The 13,756-nt window shown below is 55.5% G+C and overlaps 1 protein-coding gene across 3 annotated transcripts in view; it reads right to left on the reverse strand.

The window, feature by feature from the left end:
• APC2 (APC regulator of WNT signaling pathway 2) overlaps positions 1-13,756 on the reverse strand; it is a 557,471-nt gene that overhangs the window by 346,325 nt on the left and 197,390 nt on the right. For 2 of the 3 annotated variants that reach the window (XM_069216408.1, XM_069216411.1), the window contains exon 3: positions 4,031-4,190. In XM_069216408.1, the coding sequence (XP_069072509.1) occupies positions 4,031-4,171 (141 nt within the window). In that variant the 5' untranslated portion in view covers positions 4,172-4,190. The remainder of the gene's footprint in view (positions 1-4,030; positions 4,191-13,756) is intronic. The other variant, XM_069216410.1, reaches the window with a different exon arrangement.

Below are 13,756 nucleotides of genomic sequence, written 5' to 3' on the forward strand. Positions count from 1 at the left end.
AAGCCATGACACCAGACCCCAAGGCAAATACCCAAAACCAGAACCCAAGGCCAAGCCATGACACTAGGCCCCAAGACCAAGCCATGACACCAGACCAAGGCCAAGCCACGACACCAGACCCCAAGACCAAGCCACGACACCAGACCTAGGCCAAGCCATGACACCAGACCCCAAGGCCAAGCCATGACACCAGACCCCAAGGCCAAGCCATGACACCAGACCAATGCCAAGCCATGACACCAGACCCCAAGACCAAGCCATGACACCAGACCCCAAGGCCAAGCCACGACACCAGACCCCAAGGCCAAGCCATGACACCAGACCAAGACCAATCCACGACACCAGACCTAGGCCAAGCCATGACACCAGACCCCAAGGCCAAGCCATGACACCAGACCCCAAGGCCAAGCCACAACACCAGACCAAGCCATGACACCAGACCCCAAGGCCAAGCCATGACACCAGACCAAGGCCAAGCCATGACACCAGACCCCAAGGCCAACACCCAAAACCAGAACCCAAGGCCAAGCCACGACACCAGACCCCAAGGCCAAGCCACGACACCAGACCAAGGCCAAGCCATGACACCAGATCCCAAGGCCAATACCCAAAACCAGAACCCAAGGCCAAGCCACAACACCAGACCCTAAGGCCACGACATGACACCAGACCAAGACCAAGCCACGACACCAGACCCCAAGGCCAAGCCACGACACCAGACCCCAAGGCCAAGTCACGACACCAGACCCCAAGGCCAAGCCATGACACCAGACCCAAGGCCAAGCCACGACACCAGACCAAGACCAAGCCACGACACCAGACCAAGGCCAAGCCATGACACCAGACCAAGGCTAAGCCACGACAGCAGACCCCAAGGCCAAGCCATGACACCAGACCCCAAGGCCAAGCCATGACACCAGACCAAGGCCAAGCCACGACACCAGACCAAGGCCAAGCCATGACACCAGCCCCCAAGGCCAAGTCACGACACCAGACCCCAAGGCCAAGCTATGACACCAGACCAAGGCTAATCCATGACAGCAGACCCCAAGGCCAAGCCATGACACCAGACCAAGGCTAAGCCACGACACCAGACCAAGACCAAGCCACAACACCAGACCAAGACCAAGCCACTACACCAGACCAAAGCCAAGCCACGACATCAGACCCCAAGCCATGACACCAGACCCCAAGGCCAAGCCACGACACCAGACCCCAAGGCCAAGCCATGACACCAGACCAAGACCAAGCCACGACACCAGACCAAGGCCAAGCCACGACACCAGACCAAGGCCAAGCCACATCACCAGACCCCAAGGCCAAGCCATGACACCAGAGCCCAAGGCCAAGCCATGACACCAGACCCCAAGGCCAAGACCCAAAACCAGAACCCAAGGCCAAGCCATGACACCAGACCCCAAGACCAAGACCCAAAACCAGAACCCAAGGCCAAGCCATGACACCAGACCAAGACCAAGCCACGACACCAGACCAAGGCCAAGCCATGACACCAGACCCCAAGGCCAAGCCACAACACCAGACCCGAAGGCTAAGCAACAACACCAGACAAGGCCAAGCCATGACACCAGACCCCAAGGCCAAGCCACGACACCAGACCCCAAGGCCAAGCCACGACACCAGACCCCAAGGCCAATACCCAAAACCAGAACCCAAGGCCAAGCCACGACACCAGACCCCAAGGCCAAGCCACGACACCAGACCAAGCCATGACACCAGACCCCAAGGCCAATACCCAAAACCAGAACCCAAGGCCAAGCCACGACACCAGATCCCAAGGCCAAGCCACGACACCAGACCAAGCCATGACACCAGACCCCAAGGCCAATACCCAAAACCAGAACCCAAGGCCAAGCCACGACACCAGACCCCAAGGCCAAGCCACGACACCAGACCAAGCCATGACACCAGACCCCAAGGCCAAGCCATGACACTAGACCAAGGCCAAGCCATGACACCAGACCCCAAGGCCAATACCCAAAACCAGAACCCAAGGCCAAGCCACGACACCAGACCCCAAGGCCAAGCCACGACACCAGACCAAGCCATGACACCAGACCCCAAGGCCAATACCCCAAACCAGAACCCAAGGCCAAGCCACGACACCAGATCCCAAGGCCAAGCCACAACACCAGACCAAGCCATGACACCAGACCCCAAGGCCAGTACCCAAAACCAGAAACCAAGGCCAATCCACGACACCAGACCCCAAGGCCAAGCCACGACACCAGACCAAGCCATGACACCAGACCCCAAGGCCAAGCCATGACAGCAGACCAAGGCCAAGTCTTGACACCAGACCCGAAGGCCAAGCCACAACACCAGACCCCAAGACCAAGCCATGACACCAGACCCCAAGGCCAAGACCCAAAACTGGACCCCAAGGCCAATCCACAACACCAGACCCAAAGGCCAAGCCACGACACCATACCCCAAGACCAAGCCATGACACCAGACCCCAAGGCCAAGAACCAAAACTGGACCCCAAGGCCAATCCACGACACCAGACCCAAAGGCCAAGCCATGACACCAGACCCTCAGGCCAAGCCAGAACACCAGACCCCAAGACCTAGCCATAACACCAGACCCCAAGGCCAAGACCCAAAACTGGACCCCAAGGCCAATCCACGACACCAGACCCAAAGGCCAAGCCACGACACCAGACCCCAAGGCCAAGCTACGACACCAGACCCCAAGGCCAAGACCCAAAACTGGACCCCAAGGCCAATCCACGACACCAGACCCAAAGGCCAAGCCATGAAACCACACCAAGGCCAAGCCACGACACCAGACCAAGCCATGACACCAGACCCCAAGGCCAAGCTACGACACCAGATCCAAGGCCAAGCCATGACACCAGACCAAGGCCAAGCCACGACACCAGACCAAGGCCAAGCCACGACACCAGACCAAGGCCAAGCCACGACACCGGACCAAGGATAAGCCACGACACCAGACCAAGGCCAAGCCATGACACCAGACCAAGGCCAAGCCACGACACCAGACCAAGGCCAAGCCACGACACCGGACCAAGGATAAGCCACGACACCAGACCAAGGCCAAGCCATGACACCAGACCAAGGCCAAGCCACGACACCAGACCAAGGCCAAGCCACGACACCGGACCAAGGATAAGCCACGACACCAGACCAAGGCCAAGCCATGACACCAGACCAAGGCCAAGCCACGACACCAGACCAAGGCCAAGCCACGACACCGGACCAAGGATAAGCCACGACACCAGACCAAGGCCAAGCCATGACACCAGACCAAGGCCAAGCCACGACACCAGACCAAGGCCAAGCCACGACACCGGACCAAGGATAAGCCACGACACCAGACCAAGGCCAAGCCATGACACCAGACCAAGGCCAAGACCTTAAACCAGAACCCAAGGCCAAGCCTGAATGCCAGACAAATGATGCAAATCTTCAACACTAGATGCCAACACCAACCTCTCCCCTGTGGCTTGCACTGTTCCTTTCTTGGGCTCTCCCCTCTCCTCTCTCATGCCCTCTCCTCTCTCTTGCGCTCTCCACTCTCCTCTCTCTTGACCTCTCCTCTCCCTTGCCCTCTCCCCTCTCTCTTGGGCTCCCCCCTCTCCTCTCTCTTGCGCTCCCCCCTCCTCTCTCTTGCGCTCTCCTCTCCTCTCTCTTGCGCTCCCCCCTCCTCTCTCTTGCGCCCTCTCCTCTCTCCTGCGCTCCCCCCTCCTCTCTCTTGCGCTTTCCCCTCTCCCATCTCTTGCGCTCTTCCTCTCCTCTCTCTCGCACTCTCCCCTCTTGCCCACTCCCCTCTCCTCTCTCTTACCCTCTACTCTCTCCTCTCTCTTGCGCCCCCCCATCACTCACCTTCATGCCGGAGGTCTCGCACCCCCCTCCCCATCACTCACCTTCATGTCGGAGGTCTCGCTCCCCCCTCCCCATCACTCACCTTCATGCCGGAGGTCTCGCTCCCCCCTCCCCATCACTCACCTTCATGTCGGAGGTCTCGCTCCCCCCTCCCCATCACTCACCTTCATGTCGGAGGTCTCGCTCTCCAGCTTGCTCAGGTGGGACGAGTTGTCCTGCAGCTCCCGGCGGAGGTGGGTGTTCTCCCTCTTCAGAGCCTCCACCTGGCGGAGCAGCTGCTCATAGGAGGCCAGGGAGCCCGCCATCTTCAGCTGCTGGGGCCTGCTGAGGAAGAGGAGACCACCGTGAGCCGGGCCACAATCCCTCTAACACTCACTCACTGACACTGGCAGGAGTGCAGCAGGTGCAGCGGCACCGGGGTCTGCACCGTGAGCCGGGCCACAATCCCTCTAACATTCACTGACACTGGCAGATGTGCAGCGGGTGCAGCGGCACCGGGGCCTGCTGAGGAAGAGGAGGAGGAGACCACCGTGAGCCGGGTCACAATCCCTCTAACACTCACTGACACTGGCAGAGGTGCAGCGGGTGCAGCGGCACCGGGGCCTGCTGAGGAAGAGGAGGAGACCACCGTGAGCCGGGCCACAATCCCTCTAACACTCACTGGCAGGGGTGCAGCGGGTGCAGCGGCACCGGGGCCTGCGGGTCTGGACTGGCATTCAGGCTGTGGTGCAGGGGCATAGTTAGCACTGGTGAAGTGGTAGTGGAGCTCATTGAACCCCAGTGTTGTGTGTGGATGCCCGAAGCACAGCAACTCTTTGAAACGTTTATAAAATTTCCAAACATTATGGTTTCCAATGCTTGTTTGTGCTTTGGACTAAAAGGCTCAGATTTACATTTTACTTAAACATAGGTATCTCCAGAACCCTCCAGTGGCTTTTCCTCATCTTGGTGTCTAAATATTCATAAAATAGGGTTGGATTTCATTTCTTTGATGTTGTGTGACTTTCTTATTCCTGTTGCTTGGTGCCTCTCTTGGTTTAATCCTGGCTGCTGGAAGCCACAGCTACCAAGGGTGAGCTAGAGGTTTCACAAATGAGTATAACTGGACCCTACACTGAGTGCATCACACAGTAACGTCACACAACCACACCATATAATGCACCACAATCGTCTCAATAGCTGTGCTCACATCGAGATGTGTCCAGGAGACTCGTGACACAGGCCTCTTGCACCGGAAAACATGTGCCAGGGTAGTGAAAATTAAAATATGATGCAGGCTGTCACAGAGCCTTGCTCCATTGCCTTTTAGAACCACATCACCTACTGGTGCATACCCAGCTACCTAGAACCGTGCTCACTGTCACCCTGAACAAGTACAAACACTGCCACCCAGAAGTGGTGCACACCCATCTACCTAGAACCGTGCTCACTGTCACCCAGAAGTGGTGCACACCCCGTGTAGGAAAGTACCATCTTGCCTGGCATGTTACCCCCATATTTCACTGTATATATGTTGTTTTAGTTGTATGTGTCACTGGGACCCTGCCAGCCAGGGCCCCAGTGCTCATAAGTGTGCCTGAATGTGTTACCTGTGTAGTGACTAACTGTCTCACTGAGCCTATGCTAATCAGAACCTCAGTGGTTATGCTCTCTCATTTCTTTCAAATTGTCACTAACAGGCTAGTGACCAATTTCACCAATTTACATTGGCATACTGGAACACCCTTATAATTCCCTAGTACATGGTACTGAGGTACCCAGGGTATTGGGGTTCCAGGAGATCCCTATGGGCTGCAGCATTTCTTTTGCCACCCATGGGGAGCTCTGACAATTCTTACACAGGCCTGCCACTGCAGCCTGAGCGAAATAACGTCCACGTTATTTCACAGCCATTTTACACTGCACTTAAGTAACTTATAAGTCACCTATATGTCTAACCTTTACCTGGTAAAGGTTAGGTGCAAAGTTACTTAGTGTGAGGGCACCCTGGCACTAGCCAAGGTGCCCCCACATTGTTCAGGGCCAATTCCCTGAACTTTGTGAGTGCGGGGACACCATTACACGCGTGCACTACATATAGGTCACTACCTATGTATAGCGTCACAATGGTAACTCCGAACATGGCCATGTAACATGTCTAAGATCATGGAATTGTCACCCCAATGCCATTCTGGAGACAATTCCATGATCCCCGAGTCTCTAGCACAGACCGGGTACTGCCAAACTACCTTTCCAGAGGTTTCACTGCAGCTGCTGCTGCTGCCAACCCCTCAGACAGGTTTCTGCCCTCCTGGGGTCCAGCCAGGCTTGGCCCAGGATGGCAGAACAAAGGACTTCCTCAAAGAGAGGGTGTTACACCGTCTCCCTTTGGAATAAGGTGTCAGGGCTGGGGAGGAGTTGCCTCCCCCAGCCTCTGGAAATGCTTTGATGGGCACAGATGGTGCCCATCTCTGCATAAGCCAGTCTACACCGGTTCAGGGGACCCCTTAGCCCTGCTCTGGTGCGAAACTGGACAAAGGAAAGGGGAGTGACCATTCCCCTGACCTGCACCTCCCCTGGGAGGTGCCCAGAGCTCCTCCAGTGTGCTCCAGACCTCTGCCATCTTGGAAACAGAGGTGCTGCTGGCACACTGGACTGCTCTGAGTGGCCAGTGCCAGCAGGTGATGTCAGAGACTCCTTCTGATAGGCTCTTACCTGTGTTGCTAGCCTATCCTCCTTCCTAGGTAGCCAAACCTCCTTTTCTGGCTATTTAGGGTCTCTGCTTTGGAGAATTCTTTAGATAACTAATGCAAGAGCTCATCAGAGTTCCTCTGCATCTCTCTCTTCACCTTCTACCAAAGGATGGACCGCTGACTGCTCAGGACGCCTGCAAAACCGCAACAAAGTAGCAAAGACGACTACTGCAACCTTGTATTGCTGATCCTGCCGCCTTCTCGACTGTTTCCTGGTGGTGCATGCTCTGGGGGTAGCCTGCCTCCTTCTTGCACCAGGAGCTCTGAAGAAATCTCCCGTGGGTCGACAGAATCTTCCCCCTGCTACCGCAGGCAACAAAAGACTGCATCACCGGTCCTCTGGGTCCCCTCTCAGCACGACAAGCGTGGTCCCTGGAACTCAGCAACTCTGTCCAAGTGACTCCCACAGTCCAATGACTCTTCAGTCCAAGTTTGGTGGAGGTAAGTCCTTGCCTCCCCACGCTAGACTGCATTGCTGGGTACCGCGTGATTTGCAGCTGCTCCAGCTCCTGTGCACTCTTCCAGGATTTCCTTCGTGCACAGCCAAGTCTGGGTCCCCGACACTCTAACCTGCAGTGCTCAACCTCCTGAGTTGTCCTCCGGCGTCGTGGGATCTCCTTTTGTGTCTTCAGGTGAGCTCCGGTTCACTCCTCTTCCAAGTGCCTGTTCTGGTACTTCTGCGGGTGCTGCCTGCTTCTGTGAGGGCTTCCTGACTTGCTGGGTGCCCCCTCTGTCTCCTCATCCAAGTGGCGACATCCTGGTTCCTCCTGGGCCACAGCAGCATCCAAAAAGTCTAACCGCGACCCTTGCAGCTAGCAAGGCTTGTTTGCGGTCTTTCTGCGTGGGAACACCTCTGCAAGCTTCTTCACAACGTGGGACATCCATCCTCCAAAGGAGAAGTTTCTAGCCCTCTTCGTTCTTGCAGAATCCACAGCTTCTACCATCCAGTGGCAGCTTCTTTGCACCCTCAGCTGGCATTTCCTGGGCATCTGCCCACTCTTGACTTTGTCGCGACTCTTAGACTTGGTCCCCTTGTTCCACAGGTACTCTCGTCTGGAAATCCACTTTGGTTGCTTTGCTGGTGTTGGTCTTCCTTGCAGAATCCCCCTATCACGACTTCTGTGCTCTCTGGGGAATATAGGTGCACTTTACACCTACTTTTCAGGGTCTTGGGGTGGGCTATTTTTCTAACCCTCACTGTTTTCTTACAGTCCCAGCGACCCTCTACGAGCTCACATAGGTTTGGGGTCCATTCGTGGTTCGCATTCCACTTTTGGAGTATATGGTTTGTGTTGCCCCTATGCCTATGTGCTCCTATTGCAATCTACTGTAACTTTACATTGCTTGCATTACTTCCTTTTGCTATTACTGCATATTTTTGGTATTGTGTACATATATCTTGTGTATATTTGGCATCCTCATACTGAGGGTACTCACTGAGATACTTTTGGCATATTGTCATAAAAATAAAGTACCTTTATTTTTAGTACTTCTGTGTATTGTGTTTTCTTATGATATTGTGCATATGACACCAGTGGTATAGTAGGAGCTTTGTATGTCTCCTAGTTCAGCCTAAGCTGCTCTCCATAGCTACCTTCTATCAGCCTAGTTGCTAGAAACACCTCTTCTACACTAATAAGGGATAACTGGACCTGGTACAGAGTGTAAGTACCCCTTGGTACCCACTACAAGCCAGGCCAGCCTCCTACACCCAGCTACCTAGAACCGTGCTCTCTGTCACCCTGAACAAATGCAAACATTGCCACCCAGAAGTGGTGCACACCCAGCTACCTAGAACCGTGCCCACTGTCACCCAGAACAAATGCAAACATTGCCACCCAGAAGTGGTGCACACCCAGCTACCTAGAACCGTGCTCACTGTCACCCTGAACAAGTACACACACTGCCACCCAGAAGTGGTGCACACCCAACTACCTAGAACTGGTGCTTACTGTCACCCAGAACGAGTGCAAACACTGCCACCCAGAAGTGGTGCACACCCAACTACCTAGAACCGTGCTCACTGTCACCCTGAACAAGTACACACACTGCCACCCAGAAGTGGTGCACACCCAACTACCTAGAACTGGTGCTTACTGTCACCCTGAACAAGTACACACACTGCCACCCAGAAGTGGTGCACACCCAACTACCTAGAACCGTGCTCACTGTCACCCAGAACGAGTGCAAACACTGCCACCCAGAAGTGGTGCACACCCATGTACCTAGAACCGTGCTCACTGTCACCCAGAACAAGTGCAAACACTGCCACCCAGAAGTGCTGCACACCCAACTACCTAGAACCGTGCTCACTGTCACCCAGAACAAATGCAAACATTGCCACCCAGAAGTGGTGCACACCCAGGTACCTAGAACCGGTGCTCACTGTCACCAACAATAACTGCAAACACTGCCACCCAGAAGTGGTGCACACCCAGCTACCTAGAACCGGTGCTCACTGTCACCCAGAACAAGTGCAAACACTGCCACCCAGAAGTGGTGGACACCCAGCTACCTAGAACCGTGCTCACTGTCACCCAGAACAAGTGCAAACACTGCCACCCAGAAGTGGTGCACACCCATGTACCTAGAACCGGTGCTCACTGTCACCCAGAACAAGTGCAAACACTGCCACCCAGAAGTGGTGGACACCCAGCTACCTAGAACCGTGCTCACTGTCACCCAGAACAAGTGCAAACACTGCCACCCAGAAGTGGTGGACACCCAGCTACCTAGAACCGGTGCTGTCACCCAGAACGAGTGCAAACACTGCCACCCAGAAGTGGTGCACACCCGTGTACCTAGAACCGTGCTCACTGTCACCCAGAAGAAGTCCAACACTGCCACCCAGAAGTGGTGCACACCCATCTACCTAGAACCGTGCTCACTGTCACCCAGAACAAATGCAAACATTGCCACCCAGAAGTGGTGCACACCCAGGTACCTGGAACCGGTGCTCACTGTCACCCAGAACAAGTGCAAACACTGCCACCCAAAAGTGGTGCACACCCAGCTACCTAGAACCGGCGCTCACTGTCACCCAGAACAAGTGCAAACACTGCCACCCAGAAGTGGTGCACACCCAGCTACCTATAACCGGTGCTCACTGTCACCCAGAACAAGTGCAAACACTGCCACCCAGAAGTGGTGCACACCCAGCTACCTAGAACCGGGCTCACTGTCACTAACAATAACTGCAAACACTGCCACCCAGAAGTGGTGCACACCCAGCTACCTAGAACCGGCGCTCACTGTCACCCAGAACAAGTGCAAACACTGCCACCCAGAAGTGGTGCACACCCAGCTACCTATAACCGGTGCTCACTGTCACCCAGAACAAGTGCAAACATTGCCACCCAGAAGTGGTGCACACCCAGCTACCTAGAACCGGGCTCACTGTCACTAACAATAACTGCAAACACTGCCACCCAGAAGTGGTGCACACCCAGCTACCTAGAACCGTGCTCAATGTTACCCAGAATAAGTGCAAACACTGCCACCCAGAAGTGGTCCACACCCAGGTACCTAGAACCGGTGCTCACTGTCACCCAGAACGAGTGCAAACAGTGCCACCCAAAAGTGGTGCACACCCAGCTACCTAGAACCGTGCTCACTGTCAACCCAGAATAAGTGCAAACACTGCCACCCAGAAGTGGTGCACACCCAGCTACCTATAACCGGCGCTCACTGTCACCCAGAATAAGTGCAAACACTGCCACCCAGAAGGGGTGCACACCCAGCTACCTAGAACCGTGCTGACCTTCAACCCAGAATAAGTGCATACACTGCCACCCAGAAGTGGTGCACGCTCAGCTACCTAGAACCGTGCTCACTGTCACCCAGAATATGTGAAACACTGCCACCCACAAGTGGTGCACACCCAGGTACCTAGAACCGGTGCTCACTGTCACCCAGAACGAGTGCAAACACTGCCACCCAGAAGTGGTGCACACCCAACTACCTAGAACCGTGCTCACTGTCACCCTGAACAAGTACACACACTGCCACCCAGAAGTGGTGCACACCCAACTACTTAGAACTGGTGCTTACTGTCACCCTGAACAAGTACACACACTGCCACCCAGAAGTGGTGCACACCCAGCTACCTAGAACCGGCGCTCACTGTCACCTAGAACAAGTGCACACACTGCCACCCAGAAGTGGTGCACACCCGACTACCTAGAACGGGTGCTCACTGTCACCCAGAACAAGTGCACACACTGCCACCCAGAAGTGGTGCACACCCATGTACCTAGAACCGGTGCTCACTGTCACTGAGAACAAATGCAAACACTGCCACCCAGAAGTGGTGCACACCCATGTACCTAGAACCGGTGCTCACTGTCACCCAGAACGAGTGCAAACATTGCCTCTCACCTTCCCCTCGCCTTCCTCTCACCACACACCCCTACTCACAGATTCACTCCCTCCCCCTCTCTCACCTCACTCCTCCATCTCCTTCCTCTCACCATACACCCTACTCACAGATTCACTCCCTCCCCCCTCTTTCACCTCACTCCTCCCTCTCCTTCCTCTCACCACACCCTACTCACAGATTCACTCCTACTCCCTCTTTTAACTCACTCCTCCCTCTCCTTCCTCTCACCACACACCCCTACTCACAGATTCACTCCCTCCCCCCTCTCTCACCTCACTCCTCCCTCTCCTCCCTGTCACCACACACCCCTACTCACAGATTCACTCCTACCCCCTCTTTCACCTCACTCCTCCCTCTCCTTCCTCTCACCACACACCCCTACTCACAGATTCCCCCCTCTCTCACCTCACTCCTCCATCTCCTCCCTGTCATCACACACCCCTACTCACAGATTCACTCCCTCCCCCCTCTCTCACCTCACTCCTCCCCCTCTCCTCCCTGTCACCACACACCCCTACTCACAGAATCACTCCTCCTCCCTCTTTCACCTCACTCCTCCCTCTCTTTCCTGTCACCACACACCCCTACTCACAGATTCACTCCTCCCCCTCTCTCACTCCTCCCTCTCCTTCCTCTCACCACACACACCTACTCACAAATTGACTCCCTCCCCCCTCTTTCACCTCACTCCTTCCTCTCCTTCCTGTCACCACACACCCTACTCACAGATTCACTCCCTCCCCCTCTCTCACCTCACTCCTCCCCCTCTCCTTCCTCTCACCACACCCCCTATTCACAGATTCACTCCTCCCTCTCCTCCCTGTCACCACACACCCCTAGTCACAGATTCACTCCTCCCCACTCTCTCACCTCACTCCTCCCTCTCCTTCCTCCCATCACACCCCCTACTCACAGATTCACTCCTCCCCCCTGTCTCACCTCACTCCTCCCTCTCCTTCCTCTCACCACACCCTACTCCCAGATTCACTCCCTCCCCCCCTCTTTCACCTCACTCCTCCCCCTCTCCTTCCTGTCACCACAACCCTACTCACAGATTCACTCCCTCCCCCTCTCTCACCTCACTCCTCCCTCTCCTTCCTGTCACCACACACCCCTACTCACAGATTCACTCCCTCCCCCTCTCTCACCTCACTCCTCCCTCTCCTCCGTCACCACACACCCCTACTCACAGATTCACTCCCTCCCCCTCTCTCACCTCACTCCTCCCTCTCCTCCGTCACCACACACCCCTACTCACAGATTCACTCCCTCCCCCTCTCTCACCTCACTCCTCCCTCTCCTTCCTCTCACCACACCCTACTCACAGATTCACTCCCTCCCCCCTCTTTCACCTCACTCCTCCCTCTTCTTCCTGTCACCACACCCCTACTCACAGATTCACTCCCTCCCCCCTCTCTCACCCCACTCTCCCCTCTACTTCCTGTCACCACACCCCTACTCACAGAATCACTCCTCCCCCTCTCTCACCTCACTCCTCCCCCTCTCCTCCTGTCACCACACACCCCTTCTCACAGATTCACTCCTCCCCCCTCTTTCACCACACTCCTCCCCCTCTCCTCCTGTCACCACACACCCTACTCACAGATTCACGCCTCCCCCCTCTCTCACCTCACTCCTCCCTCTCCTCCCTGTCACCACACACCCATACTCACAGATTCACTCCTCCCCACTGTTTCACCTCACTCCACCCTCTCCTCCCTTTCACCATTCACCCCTACTCACAGATTCACTCCCTCCCTCCTCTTTCACCTCACCCCTCCCTCTCCTTCCGGTCACCACACACCCCTACTCACAGATTCACTCCCTCCCCCCTCTTTCACCTCACTCCTCCCCCTCTCCTCTGTCACCACACACCCTACTCACAGATTCACTCCCCCCTCTCTCACCTCACTCCTCCCTCTCCTTCCTCTCACCACACCCTACTCACAGATTCACTCCCTCCCCCCTCTTTCACCTCACTCCTCCCTCACTCCTCACTCTCACCACACACCCTACTCACAGATTCACTACCTCCCCCCTCTCTCACCTCACTCATCCCTCACTCCTTCCTGTCACCACACACCCCTACTCACAGATTCACTACCTCCCCCCTCTTTCACCTCACTCCTCCCTCTCACCACACACCCCTACTCACAGATTCACTCCCTCACCCCTGTCTCACCTCACTCCTTCTCTTCTCCTCCTGTCACCACACCCCTACTCACAGATTCACCCCCTCCCCCTCTTTCACCTCATTCCTCCCTCACTCCTCCCTCTCACCGCACACCCTACTCACAGATTCACTCCTCCCCCCTTTTTCACCTCACTCCTCCCCCTCATTCCTGTCACCACACACCCTAGTCACAGATTCACACCCTCCCCCTCTCTCACCTCACTCCTCCCTCTCCCTCCTGTCACCACACACCCTACTCACAGATTCACCCCCTCCCCCCTCTCTCACCTCACTCCTCCCTCTCCTCCCTGTCACTACACACCCCTACTCACAGATTCACTCCTCCCCCCTCTTTCACCTCACTCCTCCCTCTCCTTCCTCTCACCACACACCCCTGTAGGAGGCTGGCCTGGCTTGTAGTGGGTACCAAGGGGTACTTACACTCGGTACCAGGTCCAGTTATCCCTTATTAGTGTAGAACAGGTGTTTCTAGCAGCTTAGGCTGAACTAGGAGACACGCAAAGCTCCTACTATACCACTGGTGTCATATGCACAATATCATAAGAAAACACAATACACAGATATACTAAAAATAAAGGTACTTTAT

This window comes from Pleurodeles waltl, chromosome 12 (assembly GCF_031143425.1).
Source record: "Pleurodeles waltl isolate 20211129_DDA chromosome 12, aPleWal1.hap1.20221129, whole genome shotgun sequence".
NCBI lineage: Eukaryota > Metazoa > Chordata > Amphibia > Caudata > Salamandridae > Pleurodeles > Pleurodeles waltl.